General features: G+C 36.6%; 1 protein-coding gene across 2 annotated transcripts in view; it reads left to right on the forward strand.

Moving 5' to 3' along the window:
• The window catches only part of PRSS12 (serine protease 12), a 76,354-nt gene that overhangs the window by 25,418 nt on the left and 25,544 nt on the right, over window positions 1-25,392 (forward strand). For both annotated transcript variants that reach the window (XM_082727393.1, XM_082727392.1), the window contains exons 5-8: window positions 9,893-10,071; window positions 11,841-11,982; window positions 15,229-15,425; window positions 20,245-20,386. In XM_082727393.1, coding sequence (XP_082583519.1) covers window positions 9,893-10,071; window positions 11,841-11,982; window positions 15,229-15,425; window positions 20,245-20,386 — 660 coding nt within the window. The remainder of the gene's footprint in view (window positions 1-9,892; window positions 10,072-11,840; window positions 11,983-15,228; window positions 15,426-20,244; window positions 20,387-25,392) is intronic.

The following is a 25,392-nucleotide window of genomic DNA, read 5'->3' on the forward strand; positions in this document are numbered from 1 at the left end:
GCTCTCAAGGTCAGTCAAATTATAGTTGAAAGATGTTTTTAACATTCAAAATAAACTGAGTATTTGGTGGTAGATTATCCAACACTAGTTCTCTATTCAGAACTTCCATTTAGTTAGCTGTATCTATGAATTTCATATTTTTAAAACATTCTAGGGTGTGTATATGTATATTTACTGGTGATCAATTATGTGGTGCTAATTGATTTTCATGTTAGTTACTAAGAAACCTATGTCTTTGCCAAAAATATTAAGAACTTGAAGGGTGGATCGCATCTCGACCTTTTGGCTAAGATCAAGTGAAGAACTTGAAGGGTGGAGTAATAGTGTATTTAACATTACTAGCTGCTGTATGGATTACTCTAAACTTAAGCTGTAAGGCGTTTTTTAATCTTCATATATTTCTGTAGGGGAAAACGCAGGTTTGCCTAGAAAATTTAGAGTATCCTGGAGATACACTGTGAATATTGATTATATTTATAATTATAGAAGTGATTCTAAAAATTTGTTGTAATGTGAAATTCTTTCTTGCGAGCCAAAGATTTCTTCACTTAAACAGTTCTTAAACATAGGCCTTTTTTTAAAAAAAAAAAAATTTATTTATTGGACAGGGAGAGATGACAAGTAGGCAGAGAGGCAGGCAGAGAGAGAGGGGGAAGCAGGCTCCCTGCTGAAAGGAGAGCCCAATGGGTGGCTTGATCCCAGGACCCTGAGATCATGACCTGAGCCGAAGGCAGAAGCTTAACCCACTGAGCCACCCAGGTGCCCTGAACATGGACCATGTTGACAAACAATAGTCTATTACAGAGAAAAGATATAGAGATGAAATCACCAGGAAGACTATATTAATGTCGAACACATGTGAAGGCCAAGTATTTACATCTTTCTCGAGCATTAGCTTATTGCTATCTTTTGAATGAGGAAATACATGTTTGGAAAAGTAATTGAAAGGAAAAATACCTGCAGATATACAAGGCGGCAAAAGTCCTCCACAAGCCTACGCAACAACCAATGATTCAGCTTGGTAGACATTTGTTTTTATTGTCAGCACTCTGATGCTCTGAGCTGATATTGTTCGTTTTTGCCTTTCTTTCACTTGATTTTATAGTTCTCTCCTAAGTTTGCATTAAAGCAATATTCTGCACCTGCTCCTCCTTTATAATTTGTTTGCTTATTTAGTAGCACAGCACTTTCAGATGAAATAGTTTTTAGTGGCACATGGTTGATAACAGCATAATTTTGTTGCTTGTCTTGATTTATGATTTTTTTTTTCCCTAAGCAGATTTCATCTCGTTATTTGTTTGTTGAATTTCCAAAGGGAAATGACATCATGCCTCCCTGGAGTGGTGGTTACAGTTTCTTCGTGAGATGCTGATTTGTTGGCTTTCTTTTTTTTTTTCTTCTTCTTTTTTTTTTTTTTTTTAAAGATTTTATTTATTTATTTGACAGACAGGGATTACAAGTAGGCAGAGAGGCAGGCAGAGAGAGAGGAAGCAGGCTCCCCGCTGAGCAGAGAGCCCGACATGGGGCTCGATCCCAGGACCCTGGCATCATGACCAGAGCCGAAGGCAGAGGCTTTAACCCACTGAGCCACCCAGGCGTCCCATGGCTTTCATCTTTTAATGGTGTCTGTGGATTTTGGTAGCTGGCAAGCTTCCTAAACACAAAAGAAATGACTGTATTTTTGATAGTCAAATTTGAGTAACCCAGAACTTGGAGAAAGATTAGGAGCAGGAAACGAAGCAGCCAGATGTTAGAAAATTGTCTTGAGAATGTGCATGTACACAGTGAAGTTTCAAGTAGAAACACTTTATTTATTTATTTTTATTTAATTTCAATTAGCCAACATACAGAACATCATTAGTTTCAGATGTAGAGTTCAGTAATTCATCAGTTGCATGTAACACCCAGTGCTCATCACATCAGGTGCCCTCCTTAATGCCCATCAACCAGTTACCCATCCCTCCACCCACCTACCCTCCAAAACCCTGTTTCTTTCTTATAGTTAAGAGTCTCTTATGGTTTATCTCCCTCTCTGATTTCTTCCCATTCCATTTTTAACTCCTTTCTGCTATGATCATCTGTACCCTTATATTCCTTGTATGAGTGAATCCATATGATAATTGTCTTTCTTTCTCGCTCAGCATAAGGATGAGCGAGCATGTTCTAACCATGTCATTATAAAGGATAAGATTTCATCCCTTCTGATGGCTGAGTAGTCTTCCATTGTGTGTGTGTGTGTATACCACATCTTTTATCCATTCATTTGTTGATGGACATCTAGGCTTTTTCCACAGTTTGGCTCTTGTGGACATTGCTGCTATGAACATTGGAGTGCATGTGCCCCTTTGGATCACTACGTCTGTATCTCTGGGGTAAATTCCTAGTAGTGCAATTACTGGGTTGTAGGGTAGCTCTATTTTTAGCTTCTTGAAGAACCTCCATACTGTTTTCCAGAGTGGCTATACCAGCTTGCATTCCAGGTGGAGACTTTTTTTTTTTTTAAAGATTTTATTTATTTTATTGACAGAGAGAGATCACAAGTAGGCAGAGAGGCAGACAGAGAGAGAGAGAGAGAGAGAGAGAGAGAGAGAAGCAGGCTCCCTGCTGAGCAGAGAGCCCATGAGGGGCTTGATCCTAGGACTCCGAGAGCATGACCCGAGCTGAAGGCAGAGGCTTAACCCACTGAGCCACCCAGGCACCCCAGGTGGAGACGTTTTAATCAGGGTTCCTTTTGTGCAGTTAAAATAAAGACTTTTCCCTTGTCTTTCAAAACTCTTAAAAACATAGTTTAGAACTAGAACATCATATTTTATTGTGTGGATATGCCATAACTTACATAGGAATTTAAAAAATTGTAAACACATCTTTCTTAGGTTTTTTTTTTTTGGCTATAAAATTATCATACAAAACTACTTTATTGAGTGGTTAGAATAAAAATGTGATACAGATTGCTTTTTAAAAAATACTTCTTTGCTTTTTTTTAATCTTACTGTTCATTAATTTTTTTTGTATTTTATAGATTTTTATCCTAAAGAGAACCTGAAGACCTTGTGTAAAAGAAGAGGAAATTAGGCCCTCTAAGATTACCCAAAGCCCTAAAGTCATACTGTTAAGTGAGAACCAAAATCCTCTTTTTTTTTTTTTTTAAAGTAGACTCCATGGCCAGCATGGAGCCCAGCACGGGGCTTGAACTCCCAACTCTGAGATCGAGACCTGATCTGATATCAAAATGAGATCAAGAGTCGGACGCTCAACCAACCGAGCTACCCAGGCACCCCAACAACCAGAATCTTAAGATTTCCCAGTGTAGAATTTTTTTTCATGTTCTACTATTTGCCAAAAAGCCAGGGGTTAATAAGAATAAATACAAATATAGGGCTGAGAGAAATAGAGAAGTCAAGAGATAAAAGTTCACTGTAGGGAGAAAATGCTAATAGACTGTATTTGAGGTTCCCCCGCCCCCCCTTAAAATGCCCCCCTGAGACTTTATATAGCCAAGTGCTTCAGAGTTAGCTGTGTAGCCAGACAAGCTTCACCAGAAGTGGTGGTATAATGCTGGGCAAATTATCTAATTTCTGGGCCTTCGTTTCCTCTTCTGTAAATTGGGGATCAGAATATAGGGTTGTAGGGAGGATTAAATGAGTTAATACACATAAACCTGGTAGACCAGTGTTGGCCTACAGTAAGCATTCCGTGTGCATCCAGTATCACTACTGGAAATACAGGGGATTGTTCTCCAGAGAGAAATCTAGGATATCGATCATTAACAATGAATTTTTTCATTCATAAGTTCTGTCACACACTGAAATTTGTAGTTAAAGGACTAATCTTTTATAATCTAACGAACAATTACCTTGCACAATAGAATTGCCTAACTATATTCTGTGTCTGTTCAAAGTAGTAACTTAGTCTGGTGCTTGAATTAGTCAGATGATGCTGTTTATTTGGGCTTTTACCATGAAAACAAACTTTATACAAATACAATCAGAGTAGTCAAATAGGTTTAAGAATGTTTTGGATGAGGATCAGACATAGAATCAATTCAGTGTTTATTGGGCATTGCTGTTATAGATATAGGTCAAATAGACTTACAGAAAATCACTTAATAAATCAGTGTATTATTTCAGAGCACCCCTATTCCAACAAATTTATTTTGTGGCTAGAGAGTAAGAAAATGGGCAATACTGGGACTTTATTACAAATGAACTGCCAGGGAGGGTAGGGGAATAATTTTCATAAATGAGGGACAATGAGCACATAACTGTTGAATTCCCATGGCTTTTTTGGACTTTAACAATCCGTGAGGTTGGCTTTTGTTTTTGTTTTTTTGAGAGGTGAGGAAGGGCAGAGAAATGATGAGTGATTACCTTAAGTTGGGCATGGAGCCTGATGTGGGACTCTGTCTCACCACCTTGAGATTGTGACCTGAGCTGAAACCAAGAGTCAGACACTCAACCAACTGAGCCACCCAGGCACACCAACAATCTCTGAGTTTTATGTTGCTTTCCCTAATATCACAGACTTTCTTTAAAGGCAGAGTCATGAGTTTCTTTGGTATCCCCTGAAAGCCAGCACAGTCCAGGGCACCGGGAAATACTAGTGGCTGAAGGAATGTGTGTATAAGTATCTTCTTAATTTTAATAAACTCGAAAGGGAGCCAGAAAACCTAGTTTGTGTTGCATCCTAGTTTCTTAGTTAGCATTTTTGTTGCTGTTGTTGTGATTAGTTCTGTGTTTTTCTGATTAGTTTGTTTCAATTAAATACTTTTGTGATCATTAAAATGTTTATAAACAGTGGGAAATATGGAAACCTATAAGAAAGATCATAAAAAACCCAAGTAGTGTTTTAAGAGTGTATCTTAACATAGATGACTTTTCTCAGAGTCCTGATTATGGGGCTGCTGCTCTTCCATCTTGTGTTCTCCCTTAAGGAAGGGACACAGTTCAGAGGCAATTAATCAGGCCTTTTGCTTTTTCCTAGGATCTCTATCACATGATCTTTAACATATTTGGAATATAGTATGTATCGGTTACTCCACCCAGCCAATCCTGAGTCACTCCCAGCTAATCATTATTTTAGGGTGTTTTTTGGGGGGAGAAGAAAGGGGGGAGGGGGCTGTTGGGTAATAAAAGGTCTTTAGTTGTTAAACTTTTAACCTAAATATTGTACCAAAAAAAACGATACTAATCTTTTAAATCTCTAAAAATATGTTAGCTAAGAATGTATTTTTGCTGTGTTAATTTGACCTTTGTAACATTTAGCATCTTATATGCCCAGTGGCCATGATATTTCTTCTGTGAATAGCCTCATTGTCTCCATGTCCCTATTTTTTAAAAATGCTTTGTTGTTTTGTCTTTCATTATAATGTAATTATAATATTATTATTATTAATTTTTAGGAGGTTTTTTTAATTGCTGTCACATATTACAAATATTTCTTCCTGCCTGTTGGTTTGCCTTTTGACTCTGATTATGGTATATTTTGCTATACAGGAGCTTAAATTTATATGTGGTTAAATTAAACTTTTTTAGTTTTTTTCTGACTTCTGCGTATCTTACCTTGCTCAGGAAATCCTCTTTGTCCCAAGGTGGTATTGTTCTTTTATTGTGTTCTTTATTTTATTTCAATAACTTCTTAACCCTCCCTTCTCAACCCCTTAACTCCTTCCTTCCTTCCTTCCTTCCATCTTTCCTTCCTTCCTTCCAGTATTTAGACTTTTAAACCATCTGGAATTTATTGTTTGTTTCTGTTATGAGTTTGGGATCAAATTTTATATTCTCCCATATTCCTTATACCACTTAATCCTGGCTCAGTGAATTGTACCCATTGAAATGTTCTTCCATAGGATCTTTTTCTTTCCTGGCATTTATCCCAGGGCAAAGAGCCAAGAAGACTGTTAATCGTCCTTTCTCCAAAGCTGTCCCTTCTGGCTTCCCCATGACCTGCATTAGTCCTCTGTCTCCCTCTCCTCTGTTAAGCAACTTTCAGTTATTCTCTAATTCAGCTTCCATATTTGCTTTCATTAATCTCTTTCCTTTAGAGCAAAGGTCACCAAACTTTTCCTGTAAAGGTCCAGATAGTAAGTACTTTGGACTTTGCAACCACTTAACTGTGCCTTTGTGGTGCAAAAGCGGCCACAGCAGCTAAGCTGGGAATGAGTGAGGCTTTGTTCCAATCCAACCTTATTTCTGGACAGTGAAACTGGAATTTCATAGGATTTTCCCTTGTCAAAAATTACATTCCTGATTTGATTTTTCTGCCTACCATTTAGAAAATGTAAAAGCCCCTCTTAGAGCATGGACTGTATAAACACAGGAGGTATGCTGAATTTATCCCTTGGGTTGTGGTTCACTCTTCTCCACTTAGGAGCCACCAGCAAGGGCACTTTGCTCCTGTCCTGGATTCTCCCTTCTCGCAAAGGTGTGGCAGGTCTCAGGAACGCAACTGTAAGCACTTCACTTCTGGTTTGAACCGAGCTTAGTAAATAACACTGTACATTTCAGTTTTTCAGGCTTCCAAATTCCGGAACTAAGTCCCAATATACACGACTTCAGAGTTTTCTTTCCAGTGGGTATCACGTTCCTTTGTTCAGTTTAGTTTGAATGTTGTATTGAGAATATTGTCTTTTGGAAGGGGATATTTATTCTACTAGGGGCAACTTAAGACATGTTAATTTATTCACAGCCTTATAGACTACTTTTGCAAGATCATTTTGGTACAGAATATGCTTTTCTGGGAGCATAAGTGCTGTCTTTAGAAAAAAAAAAATTGCACTGGCCACTACAAGTGTTTTTGGTAAAATGCCTATGTGCACTGAAACCCTTGAAATTGTTGGTCTCCGAGGATCTGTGTGTCTGCCACAGGAATCCCAAGTTGAGTGATGCAACTCATAGCTTAATGATCTTCTGGGCCATCATCTCATAATCCTTAATAAAAAACAACACAGATCTGTTGGGTATTTTATAGGCTACTAAATTACTCCCATAAGTATATTCTTTTTTTTTTTTTTAAGATTTTATTTATTTATTTGACAGAGAGGGGTCACAAGTAGGCAGAGAGGCAGGCAGAGAGAGAGAGAGAGGAGGAAGCAGACTCCCCACTGAGCAGAAAGCTCGATGCGGGGCTCGATCCCAGGACCCCAGGATCATGACCTGAGCCGAAGGCAGAGGCTTTAACCCACTGAGCGACCCAGGCGCCCCAAGTATATTCTTTAAAAAATGATTTTAGGGGCACCTGGGTGGCTCAGTGGGTTAAGGCCTCTGCTTTTGGCTCAGGTCATGATCCCAGGGTCCTGGGATCGAGCCCCACATCGAGCTCTCTGCTCAGAAGGGAGCCTGCTTCCCCCTCTCTCTCTGCCTGCCTCTCTGCCTACTTGTGATCTCTCTCTGTCAAATAAATAAATAAAATCTTAAAAAAAATTTAAAGTAAATAAATGAATAAAACACATTTATAACCTTAAATCCAGAACATGTTGAGATTTTCACTGATTCTCCCTTTCCCATCATTCCACTGACTCTACCTTGGGGAGCCGGGAGAACAAAAGCTATATGATGTCTGTTTAAACTAAACACGAAATGGTTTTAGATGAGTTGCTTGGCAGTGAAAAATACGCCCTTCATCAGTAGTGAGGGGGAAGCTCCTGATAGTGCCAGAGGGAAAAGGAACCGACGTTTATTGAGTTCTTACTTTGTATCAGTTTAATTCTTATAACCCTCCAAGGGAGTGATTATCATCCCTGTGTTCAAAAGAAGCATTTTGTGCTTGGAAGGTTTTTATAACTTCCCCAGGGCAGTTTTGCTTGTTAAAGATAGAGCCCAGATTTGAGCCTGAGGGCCTGTTTCCAGATCTTTTCTTCCTCAAAGATTCTGTTTGGAAAGAATAAGCTTTTTGACATGACCAGTAATATATGAACACTTATATATATGTCCACTACACTCTTCTTTGATGACACAGGTACGCATTGAAACAACTGGAAACTTCATTTAAAAAATCCTACTAATTGAGTATTGATTCCTTTCTGGAAGAGTAGAAATGGCTTTTTTCTGTCATTTTTTCCTTGTAAAACAAATTCACTCACAAAATTATTTGATAATATCATTTGCGTTAGGATTTTTTTCTTTCACATTTGTCTGATTTACACTAGATATTAATCTTTAATATTTGTTTGAGCAGACTTCTCAGAGTCCTCGGTATTACAGATATCAGATTTAAGTGTGAGGATTCCAAATTTAAAAATTTTAACTCCAGGAAAATATCCTGCATAAGCTACCCTATTTTTCTTTTCCTTCCTTCTTCACACCTCTTCTTATAAACATTTCGTTTATTCTTCCTCTTACAAAGTCTGAATTTCATTTTTTTTAATTTTTAATTTTTTTTTAGATTTTTATTTATTTATTTGACAGAGATCACAAGTAGGCAGAGAGGCAGGCAGAGAGAGAGAGGGAAAAGCCGGCTCCCTGCTGAGCAGAGAGCCCAATCCCAGGACCCTGAGATCATGACCAGGGCCGAAGGCAGAGGCTTAACCCACTGAGCACCCAGACATCCCCAGACTCTGAATTTTAAACAGAAAGTGGCTCAGGTGATAAAGGAATGAGTGTTTGCTCTAATGGTTAAAGGTTTTAAGTTTCAGATGTTTTGGGCTTTGTTTTAAACATGTGTTCTCTTAAAAGAAACTTTTGTAATATCTAGTAAAATTAGTCAAACAAGTTCTAATTTGGCCAGGAAGTTACTATCCAAAACTTGGCCATTGCTGAGTATTATAATCATTTTAGTAAACTTTCTTTTTTTCCTTCAATATATTTTGGTTGCATATTCTCAATGTAGTTATAATGGTATGAGAAAAAGGCAACCAAAATAATGGGAATATTATTGAATATTGAATAGGGAGCATCACTGAAAAACAAAAAGAAAATATAAATGTTCTACTCTAAAAATTAGAAGGCTAAAAGGGGTTAACATGGCAATTTCTGAAGTTATTAATTTTGACAGTGGTGAAATCTGGGGTTCTAGAATCACTAGATTCTAGATCACTTTGAATTAAGGGAGAAGTAAATTTAGTGCACATGAATTTGAGTGGAGAGATATTTAATTAGGAATATGTTTGGCTCTGAGTAACAGAGTACTGAAAGTAACAGTGGTTTAATAAGATAAGAGTTTGTCTTTGTAGAGACCAGAGGTAGTCAGCTCTGGGCTAGTCTGGTGGTTCCACAGTCACCTGGGTTTGGGTTTTTTCTTGCTTGTAGTTCTCTCATTCTTAGAATGGCACCTCAGGACCAGTATAGCTTCTCAAACTCTGGCCATCATTTCTGCCTTGGAATCAGCAGGTAGGAAGACGTGGGACAAGGATTCTTCCTGGAAGTGATACACAACAACACTTCCACCTAAATATCTTTGGATAGAACTTAGTCATCTCAAATGGGTCCAGTTCGGGATGACTAACTAAAGAGTTCTGGAGGTGGGTGTTGGTGATAGTTGTACAAGAATGAGGAGGTACTTAGTGCCCCTGAACTGTATACTTAAAAATGGTTAAAATGGTCAATTTTATAGTATGTATATTTTAAGACAAACATAGTCATCTGGAAGGGGAAGAGGCTGGGAAATGAAATCTTTACTCAGGATAGCCATCGCCCTCCTAAAAATCTGAGGTTCCGTTACTAACGAAGAAAAGGGCAGTGAGTATTGAGGGGTAATTATTAGCAGTCTTGTGATGGCCAAAAATAGAAAGAGTGACAAACAAAGGAACAGGAAAGAAGTATAGCAAGTCACATAAAATCTGTGGAGTGAATTGGTCAGGGGCAGTATGGATTAATCATAGCTCTACCTTTCCTGGGGCAAAAGAAATGATATCAGATGACTTTTTGATGTCTAATCCAGATTTCTTATGTTTGTTCAGTGGCATTGCCAAAGCATGGAATCAGGCGTATTTTGGGGAAGGCTCTGGTCCAATCATGTTGGATGAGGTACGCTGCACTGGGAATGAGCTTTCTATTGAGCAATGTCCAAAGAGTTCCTGGGGAGAGCATAACTGTGACCATAAGGAAGATGCTGGAGTGTCCTGTACCCCTCTAACAGGTAAGAGTTTCACCCCATTTCACCCCATTAATCTATCAACCCTTCCCCCTAGCACCATCTGGGCTTACCTTCTCTTCTCAATTTAGATAATATAACTATATGAACATACCAGTAAATTCTGCAAATGAAACTAAAAACAAAGCAAAACAACTCACAAAAACCCAAAACCAAACAACTGACACAAATTGTATATCAGCATGGTATGTCTTTGTTCATAAGTATTTCTAAATTTTTCACTTTTTTATAGTCTAAAAAGATAGACAGAAAGTATAATTTTTTGTAATATATAATGCCTAACAATCAAAATCAGTGTGCAATGATAAATGTCACATTATTAGGCATATACTTAAGTTCATTTATTTATTGAACTACCTTGACTCTCGGAATGTGTTTATAGCTCGTGGAACTGTATTGATGGGATTCTTGGTTAAAGCACACTAATAAAGGAACCAAGTTAACTTGGCTGTGCTCAATTCTCTGACTATTCCAGACTGTAGCACACTTGTCTGGATATGTCTCATGTGTTATAAGAAGGGCATGTCTGAGTAAAATGAATGTGTATGTATGTAGTTACATGTTTTTGGAAGAAAAGGGAAAAGGATAGAAGGAAAGTCAGGTCATTGCAAACCCATTGTTTCTATGGTAAAAAGAACTTAAAGAAATAAATTGGGGGTTTTAATCTCTCTTTAAAAAATCAAAATAAAACCTTTGGAGGGCCCATGAAATGCTTAAGTTATACCTTTTTATTTACATAGTTCTCTATGTGATGTTTTTATTAGAATAACATGTTTATATACAATAGAATACAATAGAAATATAACATTTATGCCAGATTTTAAGCCAGAGCACATCATCTTCTTGGGTCTCCTTTTCTTCCTCTTTCAAAGGAGTAGAGTCTTGTAGTGTTACTATGATGGTCAAATGAGGTAAAATGTGTACCAGTGTTTTGTAGGCTGTAAAGTGTTACAAGAAAAAGTGATTGCGTTACTAAGAGACCATTCATTTTAAAGATCCCAGAGGTTCATGAAAAGTATGACCTTTACCCAGGACTATATATATGTTTCATTTGGGGTATTTGTATTATTTTGGCTGGAAAAGGCTTTTAAATCTACTTGTTGGGGGATAAATTTATTGTATATCTGCTTAGAAGCTTTTGATAGGGTTCTCTGCCAATTAATTATTCATTGAACTCATAAGCTTCAAATCCAGATCTGTATTATCAATAAAAGAGCAAAAGCAAGACATGTACTCTAGCTTTTATAATTTATGAATGCCTAAGGAATAATAAATGCATTGACATGATAGATCACACTTTAACCAGAACAGCTTTTTCTGTCTTTGTATTTCAGAATTTTTTCATTTGCAGCTACAATTTCGAACTATTTCCAAATCACTGTTTTTTTATTTTTTAAATGTAAATGACTGATATTTCTCCTACTTACTAAGACTAAAGCTACAAGAAATTTCCAAAATATTTGTTTAATCTGGGGAAATCCAAATAACTACTTTGGAATTATATCAGAATATATTTTTCTACTCAGGAAATACAAGTACAAATAAGAAGAATATTTTCTTAGGTTGGATATGGTTATGTCATACTTCAGAAACAATCCAGTGACCTCAGATCATTGAGCAGTGTCCCAAAATAAGTTTAACAAAAGGTCTTGAGAGAGACCTGAAGAAGTGATAATTCTAGTGAAGTTAAAATGTTTTTCTCCCCTTTTTTGAGCATTGATTTTCTTAGTTTCTGTGTCTCCTCCTTCCCACAGATGGAGTCATCCGACTTGGAGGTGGTAAAGGCAGCCACGAGGGCCGCCTTGAGGTGTATCACCGGGGACGGTGGGGGACTGTCTGTGATGATGGCTGGACTGAGCTGAATACATACGTGGTTTGCCGACAGCTGGGATTTAAGTAAGGCTCAAGATGTGATGTGGCTAAATGCCAAATTATGTTTTTAAAATTCTCATTTTGTAATCCTTACCTGTAATTTCTGTCATACTAACAATACGTGTTCTCTGTCATCTATCTACCTATTTATCTACCCACCTACCTACCTATTCCCCTCTCTATATATGGAAGGACAAAAAACCTCAGTAAAAAGCGGTAACATTTTCTGTGATGATGAATAACCATATCTTGTTATTTATCTCATTACCTTTCCTGTCACCACCTTTCTTGAGTAATTGGTTAGAGCCATGGGTGACTTTTAGATTTCTTTCTTTTTTTAAAAGATTTTATTTATTTATTTGACAGGGAGAGAGAGATCACAAGTAGGCAGAGAGGCAGGTGGGATGGGGGGAGGGAAGCAGACTTCCTGCTGAGCAGAGAGGCCAACGATGTGGGGCTTGATCCCAGGACCTGATCATGACCTGAGCTGAAGGCAGAGGCTTAACCCACTGAGCCACCCAGGTGCCCCTAGGTTTCTTTGTGTCTATTCAAGTAAGACTGTATGCTTTGAATGCTCGGTTTTATTCGGACGCATCACTGCTATTAGATGGTGTTGGTTCTGACATCATCGTGTCTGAAATCTCAGGGAAGTACAGTGTCACATGCTTTGGTATTACATTACTCCCTTTCTCAAATGTGATGATAATTATCACTTTTATTTGAGAAAAATGGCCTTCTTGTCATGAGATGACCTTTCCAACTCACCCTTGACCTGACTCGTAAAATCTAGTATCACACTTTGAGCAGTGGATTTCGTGTCACACACATACTGCATTCCAGAGTAACCGCAAATGATGCCTTTTAGCTGCTATTTGAATGAAGCCCATGAATGCCCATTCTTTCTTGTTTTTCATATTTCTGGGTCATGCTTGAATCAATTGTCTCAAGCTTGAAAAAATTGACAATCATTTCATGCTTGAGATAGAGCTAATTGAAAATATTCATTAAACCTTAAAAATATACTTTCATCCAAGCCAAGTATTATAATGTTTAAACATATTTTTAAATTTGTAAAAGTAGTATAAAATACTAGAGCTTAGAAAATAAAAATTAAAAAACTACCCATAATTTTTCCATTCTTATACCATTATTATAATAATTTATGTGTTTCATACTGATAGTCAGTATGTACTTTTTTATCCATATTACTTACCTTTATATTACTACAGTCATAATTTTTAATGACAACATAATGTCCATTAAATGTTCATACCATAATTTACTTATATTTGGGTTAGTTTAATTTTTCCTATTATAAACAATGATACCATGAAGATATAAATACATGTTATTGCCCAATATTTTGCATTTTCATGGGCAGTGTGGTTGTGATTACTGTGTCAGCGGATATGACATACCAGCCAAATAAATATTAATGTTTAATTAATAAGAATTATTTAATAAGTGCCATTTCATCTTTGAGTGAATCTCTGTTAGGCCTGAGAACTGTATTCCATTTTTATAGATTTAGAAAGATTCATAAATACTATTAGTTGCTATATTTATATTTTGCCTTAATAAAAACAATAGAGTGAGTTTTTCTCCATATTTTTAAAATATTGTTTCACAAATATATTCAGTTTTTCTTATATATACAGAATATCACCTTAATGGTTCTAAAAATGTTCTCACTAATATTTGTTAAAAGTTCTAAGTGATTGTGTTAGGAGTAGAATAAGCGTGGGCCAGATTTAGTTTTTGGTTTTCAGAGGAATTTCTGAAACAGTATGTTTTGAGCTAAGGAAGGGGTGAACTCTGGGTTTCTTTGTACAAATGAAATCTCAAAGTAAAATGACTTCTTGTTATCTGTTATATAGTTGATATGGACAGAGAATAATCAGACTGATGCATTTTGTGGGAAAGTGGTGTAAATTCAAAGTGGTAGCAGTATGAGATTTAGGATAATTTTTTTTCTCGCTGAGATTTGATTAGTTACCAAAATGGAGATCTTAGGTAATGAAAAGTTCCAGTGTTTTTAATTTATTGAAATGTTCATCTTCTTAAATGTAATACAAGTGCATTACAAGAAACTGAGAAAATTAATGCGAGAAAGATTTCTTCATATTCTTTATGTAGAAATAATAAAAATATTTCAGTAAAGGAAGTGACTGACAAAATTTTATGAGTATGAGTTTAATTACATAGACTCTTAGAACCAAAAGACACCTTAAATAATTTTTAGCTCAGTTATTTCTAGAGGTTTGGAATTTGCAGAATAACGAGAACAAAATTGGGGGAAGGATGAATGAAAGTACAGATTGTGATTTAGTTACCAACTTTTAATTTTGCAACTTTTTCCTGTTTCCACAATGTATATATTTATTATAATTTTTGTAGAGCATTGTTACAAAGAAAGTCAATTGGAACTCAATATAATTTATACAGTTTTAAAAATCAGATTTCTGTAACAATGAAAAGCAGAGAGCATCGCCATTATTCTGATTTTGGTGAGCTGAAATCCAAGTCTTATCATGAATTGGGGGTAGTGCTTGAGGAATCACTGAACTTTACACACAGTTTTTATTTTGGAAGAGATGATGCCAAAGAGGTCTAGAGGAGCTGATGAAATCAGATGAGCTCAGGCGGCTCTTGAGAGGCCAATACGAGACAACTGTTCTAATTTTATGGTTTATGGTGTTATTTCCATTGTCAGGAATGGGAGGTCCATTTCTTTGCTGTGCATTCTCTCTGGTTGGTGAGTTAAATTGTAGCCAAAACACAAGAATGAATGGAATGGGGGAAAAGGATTAATTATCCATTAAGTACCTGTTGAGTCAATAAAAAATTGTTAAGATGATTAAAATGTGTGATGAGGTGAACACTGCTCTTGAACTGTGTCTTTCAGAGTTTTATTTATTTATTTATTTTAAGATTTGTTTCTTTTGAGTGCATACTCACTTGAGAAAGAGAGTGAAAGAGAGCACAAGCTGGGGCGGGGCGGGGCAGCAGGCAGAGGGAGAAGCAGACTCCCCGCTGAGGGAGCCCAGTGCGGGCTCAATCCCAGGACCTTGAGATGACCTGAGCTGAAGGCAGACACTTAACTGACTGACCCACCCAGGCGCCCTGGAACTGTGTCCTTCAGATAAGAGAAAGAGCAAGCACTTATCCTCTGGAGTTATGATGGTTAATCAGGTTGTTTGTTTTATGATTTGTGCTTCCTTGAAACAAGAGATAGCAGTTCTATGCACAATGTTTATTTTATTGCCACAGATATGGCAAACAAGCCTCTGCAAACCACTTTGAAGAAAGCACAGGGCCCATATGGTTGGATGACGTCAGCTGCTCAGGAAAGGAGTCCAGTTTGGTTCAGTGTTCCCGGAGGCAGTGGGGAAGGCACGACTGCAGCCATCAGGAGGATGTTGGCATCACCTGCTACCCTGGTGGCAATGGATACAGACTATCTCTGGGTGAGGATTGGCCGCAGCGTTGGAGTAGCCATGATTCAACCCCCACTGCGCCTCTATCCACTGGTCTGGAATGGGAAGCATTTCTCAGCTTTGGCTTTTTTTTAAGTCAGTTTTCTGTGATGCTCTGAAAAAACTTTTGAGTCTTTCCACCAAGGTTATAAAATTTCTATTCCTCAAGTTATTATTCTTTACATAGAAGCCTAAGTTTCTCACTAAAAATCTTTAAAATCACATGTATCTGAAAGATGGAATAAAGAAGGTGCGGTGTCCATTTCCCCCCTGATTTGGTCACCTGCTCTGATTCTCATTCACCTTAAATTCTAATGAACGATTTGGGATGGAATTTAAAAAAAACAACAACAACAAAAAAGGAACAAAACAATAGCTCTCTCTTGCACTCCCCACGATTTATTTCTTCTTTAGTCCCAAGGCCTTGTCAGTCGGTCACTAGTCATTCATTGCTCTGTACTCACCTAGATCTTTCTAGTTTCTCAGTGGGTTCCTAAGAGGATTATTGGAGTAAATAACCCATCCATCTTTCTAAGATATCCTGTTACTCTAGAAACCCATCTGTGTCCTTTACTATTCCCCCATTCCAAATTTCTTTACATCTCTAGTCAGATAAAATGTGACTGGTTCGTCTAACAGTCTGGAAATATTTGTGGTAAACATCCTTCTGTAAGCAGAGAGCAACTACATGTCCTTGACCGACTTAACATCTGACTGTTCTTAACATCTTAACATCCTTTGAGGATGACAGAATAATTATAAATGAAAAATATAGAGGGAGATATTAAAAAGAATTGCCAAGACTACCATGGCTCCATTATATATCGAAGCACATAGTTTTTGGTGAATAGATGTTAAAATCATCACAGGTGGTCCTTACTTATCATCTCAGAGTTGCATCAACCCTTTTGCATCCTTCTATTTTGAGACTATGAAGCTTTAATCTTCACATTATAAAATAACACAACTTGTTGAATCCCACAGTATTTATTGTATACTTAAGTTTGTCAAAGTATGTGGTTGGTTCCTCATTGTACTCTAACCTGTGAGATCATGATGACTCACTGCTCTAACCTAACATGATACCAAGGAGAAATAGAACATTTTACTCCACCCTTTAGTCATACTTTCAGTTTTGCTTTTTCATTTGTACTCCTTTCTTCTGCGGGATTTCTGATCTTCCTGGGATTATGTGAGGAGTGATTGTGTGTGGCTGGGGGAAATAGAACATGTTTGCTAGACATGGATACCCGTGGCTCCAGATAGCAGGTATTTGGATCACGAAGTGATCTACTCAGGCACAGTGCATCGGTACTCCAGGTGATGAAGTACTCTAAATACTATACAAATTATTATAATCGGAGTCCCCTGGAAGCCTGTGTGGTTAAATGCATGCATATGGTCAGGCAACTAATTTTTCCAATTCCCTTGAAAATCTTTAATTCTAGGATTCTAGGTATATTTTTAAAATTTAAAAAGCTGAAGATGATAATTATTAATAAAATATGTGATCATTATTATAAATGTCTTTGGTCCTAATTTCAGTAATATATCTATTAACTATTCATTTGTCTGAAGAACATTATGTCTGGGCCAAATATACTTTTGGAATAGAATCATATTACCACTTATTCATCCAAAGAGATCATTATTTTCCCACTTATCAAAAAGGATTGCATATTTAAAACAAGCTAAGAGAAGGAAATCATGGAATTGTAATATAAAAAATAGCATTTTAAAAACAATTGAGATTTTTTTACTTCTTTGGCACTGTGAGTTGTCAGACTATTACTGTTTTCAAGTGTTTGAGAGGTAACTTGGGGACCTTAACTTTAGATGTAAATTGAAGCGCTCAAAATTAATAATTCATCAATAGACACTGTTTATATTTGGGTGTGTGGTAGATGGAATACTCAAAAACAATATTCTAATTCAATAAAAGTAATTCTAGTAAGAATGCAGTTAATACCCTGTGTGAACTGGAGGAAATTTGGGGGATGGTAAGTATGTGGATTCCTCATTTGAATATTGCACCATTTTTTTTTTTTTTTAATTTAAGTAATCTCTACCCCCAGCATGGGGCTCGAGTTTATGGCCCTGAGATCAGGAGCTGCATGCTCTTCTGGAACCAGCCAGGTGCCCCAGTATTGCACCAATTCTGAATTTCAGAGTATTAAATCCTAGAGAGAGTTTGTCTACAGTGAGATGGTCTCTTACCCAATTTTATAGCATAACATCGTGACTTTTAACTTAGCTAAATTTTATCTTCTCTAAAAATATTATTTTCTAGAAATAATGTATTAAATCAATGTTAACAGGAGAATTAAAATAAAGAAAACTCTATTGGAAGTCCAAGTTTGAAATATAAAATTACATATGATTTAAGATAATATATAATCATTGTACTGTTTAGTTTTCCTGGGCATTTTATATTTAAGATTTTAGAAATAAAACATGTATATTATTGCTACCATAACAAAACAAACTTAAACAGTAAGATGGTATTGATAGAATGTCATCCTAAATGTCATCCAATTTTCCCTTCAAGCATTGAAAATCCAACAATTCTGTAAAACGAAGTGCTGAAATTAGGTTCAGCATTATTTGTACGAAGCATGTAATTGAAGTTTTAGAAACACTTTATCATTTTTATTTTTATGGTTTATGAAAAACTGTCCATAAAATGCCTAGAAGGAAATATGAAGATCTCATTCCATGTGCACGTGTTTTCTTAATTTTGGACCAAACATACAAAAATGTAAAAATTTAGAACTTTAAGAAAAGAATTTCACCTTTTTTAGGTTTTTTTTTCCTTTGAAGATCACTTTTCTATTTTATTCCTTAAAAGAAACACAAAAACTCCAGACTTTCAGATAGATTAATAAGAAATGTAAAGTTTCAAGTATACTGTGTTTTGTGCCATGGTGAAAACCCCAAGTGTTTTAGCTATTGTAAGCAGTGCATAGAGTAGGCACTCCATAAACATTTGTTGATTTTCACTTTGCTTTATTGATTCTACCATGATAACTAGTAGATAGATAATAGTAGACAGATACCTGGCCCACAAAGTGAGTATGAGAGGGATAGAAACTAAAGAGCCAGCAACTCGGAGGATAACAAAGAAGGATGGAAAAGTATAAAAATGGATCAGAAGACTCAACGTAGGACATGTCCATGTTGCCAACAATATTTTCTGTCAGTCAGCCAATCCCCATCTAGTACTTTCATATGCTGGTTTAAACAGAAATGATATTTAGTTCTTTAGCTGCTTACTTCACCTCCTTAGTTCTGCTGAGTTCAGCTGGCTTCATGGTTTTCCCTAAATCCTTATCAGTAAATCTCAGGGGCCCTGAAGCTGAAGACCCTTCTAGAATCTGAAGGGTCTTAATTTGCTTGGGCTGCTTTAACAAAGCATCACAGTGGATAGCTTACACAACAGGTATATATTGTCTTATATTTCTGGAGTCCAAAATCAAGGGGCCATCAGGATTGGTTCCCTCTGAGGGCTAAGAGGGAAGGCTCTGTTCCAGGCCCCTCTTTCATCTTACAGATGGCCCTCTTCACCCTGTGCATCTTCACATAGTCTCTTCCCCTTTTACAAAGACATTAGTCATAGTGGATCAGGGCCCACCCTAATGACCTCACAGGTCAACCCAGGACAGTATGCAAAGGACAGTGAGGGCTTTTGGTTAAATAGCACCATATTTATTGGTGTTGGTAGAGATATGTGAGATTCTACAAATGGCTTCATTTGCATAACTTAGATAAACCTCAGTTTGAAAGAGATCAGTTTCTCAACTTAAAAAAAAATAGAATGAGATTAAAAAATTTTTTTTTTATTTTTTAACTTCAACATTTAAAAAATTGAGGTATAATGAACATATAACGCTATATTAGTTTCAGGTATACAACATAATGATTCAATACTTGTATACATTGTGAAATGATCACCACAGTAAGTCTAACACCCATCACATAACATAGTTACAAATTTTTTTTTCTTGTGTTGAGAACTTTTAAGATCTACTGGCAGCAATATTCAAATATGAAATATAATATTATTAACTATATTCACCATACTATACATAGCACTCTTTGAAATCTTAGTAATTTTTATGACTTAAGCCCTTCTTTTGGAAACATTAGTAAATAGGAAGGCTGAAATGGAAATTGCCCCTGTTAGCTGCTGCCTTCTTTACTTTTTTTCCCCTATACATTCCAGTTACCCATGTAGGGTGCGTGTGTGTATAAATATATATACATCATATATATATATGTGTGTATATATATGTACATATATATAATGTATGTATATACACACACATATATATATGATGTATATATATATTTGATATATACATACATCTTCCTAAAAATCTCAGCTTTGGAGTATAAATTTCTAGTTATGTTCAAAGATAAATGAACATACGTGAAACAAAAACAACTCTAAGGAAATGTCTTTTACAATTTAGAAGTTCATGGTAATAAAATAAGACTATTCACAATTTTGCAGTGGTAATCATTCATTCATTCACTCAACAAACAGCTACCTCTTGCCCTCTGTATGTGAGGCACTGTTCCAAGTGCTGGGAATTCATAGTGGAGCAAGTGAGTGCTCTGACCCCAAGGCTTCAAATGACATTGCAAAAGTCGATACAGTTTTTTATTAATACCTCTTCCTCACCCTCTCTTGTATTACCCAGCTGATTTTATAGCTGATGTAAAAAATGAATTGTATTTTATAAAGTCTCTCATACTTCAACATTAGTTTGCTGTTTTGGCTTTTCTAATACTTTCAAATCATACTTAGGTTTTCCCATCAGACTGATGGATGGAGAAAATAAGAAGGAAGGACGAGTGGAGTTGTTCATCAATGGCCAGTGGGGAACCATTTGTGATGATGGCTGGACTGACAAGGATGCGACTGTGATCTGTCGTCAGCTTGGCTACAAGTAAGAGAAACCGAATCATTTGGCATGGTTTCTTGATGAGCATTTCTGACTTTTTAGGTTTGTTCTAATGAGTTATTTCTTACCTAAAAATAATTTCTATGAATCAGTTGGAAATACTGGCAGCATACTGACTTGATTCCAGATTATTAAGAAATACTAAGGAGAGTCTGCTTAAATTTTTCTATTTTCCTAAAAGCAAGATACATTGTTACATGAGAAATATAGCTTTGGGGGCAGGTGGCTAGCTCAACTGGAGAGCATGCAACTCCTGATCTCAGGGTCGCCAGTTCAAGCCCCATGTTGGGCCTAGAGCTTACTCAAAAAAAAAAAAAAAAAAAAAAAAAGCTTTTATCTAATAGCAAATAGTCTAATAATTCTTGAATATTCATAATACTGCTTTCAACCAGGTAAAGTTGGTAACCTTTTCTCTTTGATTTAGGTTTCAACACTGTAGCCTTCTTAAGAGACTCTGGAGTTACTGAAATTGTGGTTGGTTCTCCTTATTCACAGCCATTATACTTTCTAAAGTCACAGTGAATACAGTATCAGCAAATACTGAGTCATTGCTTCTAGAGTTAAGGTTGAACAAGAAGATGCTCTGCCTTCTTATTTTAGCTTTCAAACTTGCAAAATTTTGGTCTATTAATTTTTTTCATTTTTTGATGATTTCACTTTTTTTTTTCTTTTTTAAAGATTTTATTTATTTGACAGAGAGAAACAGCGAGAGAGGGAACACAAAGCAGGAGAAGTGGGAGAGGGAGAAGTGGGCTTCCCGCTGGGCAGAGGCGGGGCTCAATCCCAGGACCCTGGGATCATGACCTGAGCTTCATGAAGGCAGATGCTTAATGACTGAGCCACCCAGGTGCCCCAATGACTTCACTGTTTAAAATGCCATCAACGTAGGGTGCTCAAGAGCTATCCAGCGTTCCTGAGAGCAAAAAGGCTGTGATGCACTTTCTGGAGAAAATATAGGTGGTAAATAGGCTTCACTGAGGCATGAGTTTCAGTGTGAAAAACATGGCACTAAGTAGACTGTGAAAAGGACACGTGTTTCAGTTTGAGAGCTGAAATAAATAAGAAGGTTATCTTCTTGTGAGACTTCAACTGGGTAATGCACATTTGTGGGGGTTTTGAACATGTGTGCAAATGACTGTGAAAACACTGTGAGTATTAATTTGGCAGCTGCAAATATATGGAACATGTTACAGTTTAGAGGTTATGAAATTTAGACAAATATGCATAAATTGATGAGCTCATAATAGATTACTAATGTTGGTTTGGATTTTATTTTATTTTTTAAAAGATTTTATTTATTTATTTGACAGAGAGATCACAAGTAGGCAGAAAGGCAGGCAGGGTAGGGGGGGAAGCAGGTTCTCTGCTGAGCAGAGAGCCTGATGTGGGGCTCGATCCCAGCACCCTGAGATCATGACCTGAGCTGAAGGAAGAGGCTTAACCCACTGAGCCACCCAGGTGCCACTGGTTTGGATTTTAAAATATATCTTTAATTATACATCTATGCATATCTTAAGTATTGATAAATTTAACTGGTTATTCCTATGCAGAATACATTTTTATTTTTACAAGTATTTCTAATTTGCAATGCCTGGGTGGCCCAGTTGGTTAAGTGTCCGGCTCTTGATTTTGGCTCAGGTCCTGGTCTCAGAATTGTTAAGATCAAGCCTCCTTGGGTTCCATGTTCTGGTGGAGTCTGCTTGTCCCTCTCCCTCCCACTCTGCCCTCCTCCTCTGCCCCTCCCCCACAACATGTGCATGTGCTCTGGTCTCTCTCAAAAAATAAAATCTTAAAAAAGTAGTATTTCTTGATTTAATAAGAATTCAAATGCTTTTTCTAATTTTTTAATTCAAAGTTTGCTTTTGGTTACCCAGACCCTACTTCAGTTTACTGCTGCTCAGTTTTGGACTTGGTTGCAATTCCAATTGTCTTATGGTAAATGGGTCCATTATTTGTGACACAGATTTTCAGTTTTCAAACTGGTTGTCTAGATGTCTAGGTGAACTTCATCAATGATACAAGTTTCCTTGGCTCACTACATTTCTAAGACTTGTTTCTTTATTTGAAAAAAGTATTATTTTTCTCTAACATTTAATTCACAGTAAATGTATCCAAAATCAGCCATTAAAATATATTGCCGTTTGAGACTGGTTACTTTGCCATGCTTTTATATTTTTATTAGAATAATCCAGGAAACCTAGTATTATTTTTGGAAATATGAAGGTAAAGATCAAGTTTGATTGTTGAATTGTGTGTTCTAGGTAAAGTTTAAAGAGAAAATGTTCATAAGCATATCCATCAATGCATTTTCACTTTGGCTTTTTTCTACATTTTTCATTGTTTTTTACTTATCATCAGTCCATTTTACATTTAACTGAAATAGTGAATTTAGGTAAGAAGGAATATAGATTAAACAAACAAATTTGTAGTAATTTTCTTTTTTTAAAAAGATTTTATTTATTTATTTGACAGAGAGATCACAGGTAGGCAGAGAGACAGGCAGAGAGAGACAGTGGGGAAGCAGGCTCCCTGCTGGGCAGAGAGCTTGATGTGGGGCTTGATCCCAGGACCCTGGGACCATGACCTGAGCTGAATGCAGAGGCTTAACCAACTGAATCATCCAGGCACCCTTATAGCAATTTTCAATAATATTTCTGTAAGAATTATTGAGAAAAGTATTGGAAGATCTTACTTTGTAATTGTTTCTTAAAAAAAAAAATCTTATTTATTTATCTCAGAGAGAGCAGGAGGGCAGGGGAAGAGACGGAGAGAGAGCGCACATGAGTGGAGGGAGGGGGAGAGGGAGAAGCAGATTCTAGCCTGAGTAGAGAGCCTGATATGGGGCTCGATCCCAGGATTCTGGGATCATCACCTGAGCCAAAGGCAGATGCTTAACCAACTGACCCACCCAGATGCCCCACAATTGTTTCTTTAAAGTCTCTTGGGACGCGTGGGTCATGATCCCAGGTTCCTGGAATTGAGTCCTGCATTGGGCTCCTTGCTCAATGGGGAGCCTACTTCTCCCTCTGCTTGTGCTTTCTCTATCTGTGAAATAAATAAATAAAATCTTAAAAAAAAAATAAATTCTCTTAGTAAGTAAATCAGTAATTTAATGTTATTATAACAAATTGGATAATCATCTTCTAGTGCACAATCTGTAATTTATTGTCTAAAAATAATTACATGAGAATCATTTGGATATTTGTTCAATCTAAACATACTTAAATGTTTTTATAATTTCCCACTAGGGGAAATGGATTTCATGTTAGAACATATATATAATTGTAAACAAGTATGTGACTAGAGTAGATTTTTTTCCTCAAGGTCTACTTTGAATTGGTAAAAATCTTTAATAAGGCATTTGTTTGTAATCAATCCAGAAAACATCTAAGCTGTCCAAAGGTTTGGTTAGGTCTTATTAATAGGAGTTCCAGAACTCTGTCCCCCAGACAGCTATATCGTATGTGACGCTTCCTCCTTGGAAGTACTGAGAATCAAAATAGCATTAGAAAGCATTTCCACAATGGGAGAAACAAAAATGAAGTAATAAACGCCAGGAAACATGAATGATAACTAATGTAGATATGCTTAAACAGAAAGTAAAAGGCATTATTTAATTATGTTTTACATGTTACATAATATCTGAAAAAGTCTTATTATTTTTAGAGGGTTGAGAGAGAATGTGTTGATATCAGTTACACTTGTTAAGGTAGACTAAATAACTGTAATGGAAATTCTATTCTTTTGAACTTTGTTTGAATCCATTAGCATATGTTTTCAAGATGACATTGTTCTTGAACTGTGTATTTATTGTAGTATCCCTTGAAAGAATCTACAAAATAGCATGTCCCTACCTGAGTTAGTAGAGACCTAAAATTAAAACTAGATATCTAGTTTTTGTCTTATAGTTAAATTGATGCAAAAGATTTAATTTCTGGCATATTTGTATATGACACTTAAAAATAAAACAGTTATATCACTCTTAATTATAATCCAATGGAGTATCAGTATCATAGTGACTCGATGCTCTCTGTCATCTATTTAAAAAATATAGGAACAAACTCTTCCTTGACCTTCAGAAATTTTACATAGTTCCTTTTTCTCCTTGAAATTCTATTTAAAGTATTCATTCTCCACAGAAACCTAATGTTATTATGCTTTAAAAAAAGTGTGTATGAATATATATATACAAATGTTGTGTGTATGTATATGGCAGTTGTGTGTGTGTGTGTGTGTGTGTGTGTGTATGTGTGTGGACACACATGGAGGGAGCAAGAGAGAAATTAAATCCTTCTGACAGGTTCCTCTCTGGATTTTATGATTTCTAGTATACAACTGATTAAAGACAACAAAAACAGAAGTTTGAGAAGTAATTATTAAACATAGGAAATAAAAGCTGACTAAAGCTCCTATTTCTTTTTTTTTATTAAAGATTTTATTTATTAATTTGACAGACAGATCACGAGGAGGCAGAGAGGCAGGCAGAGAGAGAGGGGAGGGGGAAGCAGGCTCCCTGCTGAGCAGAGAGCCCGATGCAGGACTCGATCCCAGGACTCTGGGATCATGACCTGAGCTGAAGGCAGAGGCTTTAACCCACTGAGCCACCCAGGCACCCAAAGCTCCCATTTCTAACATAGATTGATGGGTTGGGTTTATGGTGCTTGGTTAAAGGAGGCTTTATTGCTATCATATATTTAGAACTGTTCTTTTGTCCTCTTGAGAGGCTTTTAAATCTTGGAGCAATGCCCCGTGGTAGGATTTGGGATGAGTCTAAAAATACGTCTTTCTTTTGTGTAGGAGGAGAAGGAAAATTTTTAAACAAAAGTTGATTTTGATTTCAGCAAGACCAGTTTTAGGAGAGAATACCGATGTCATACGAGAATCTGAATATCGATTCCCTGAAAGCCCATATATCCCTGGGAGAGTCATCTTCTACTTTCAGGAGAACTCAACACCCAGTTTAAAGACTGACTAAAGTATTGGGTGGAGTC

This window comes from Mustela nivalis (genome assembly GCF_964662115.1).
Source record: "Mustela nivalis genome assembly, chromosome: 4".
NCBI lineage: Eukaryota > Metazoa > Chordata > Mammalia > Carnivora > Mustelidae > Mustela > Mustela nivalis.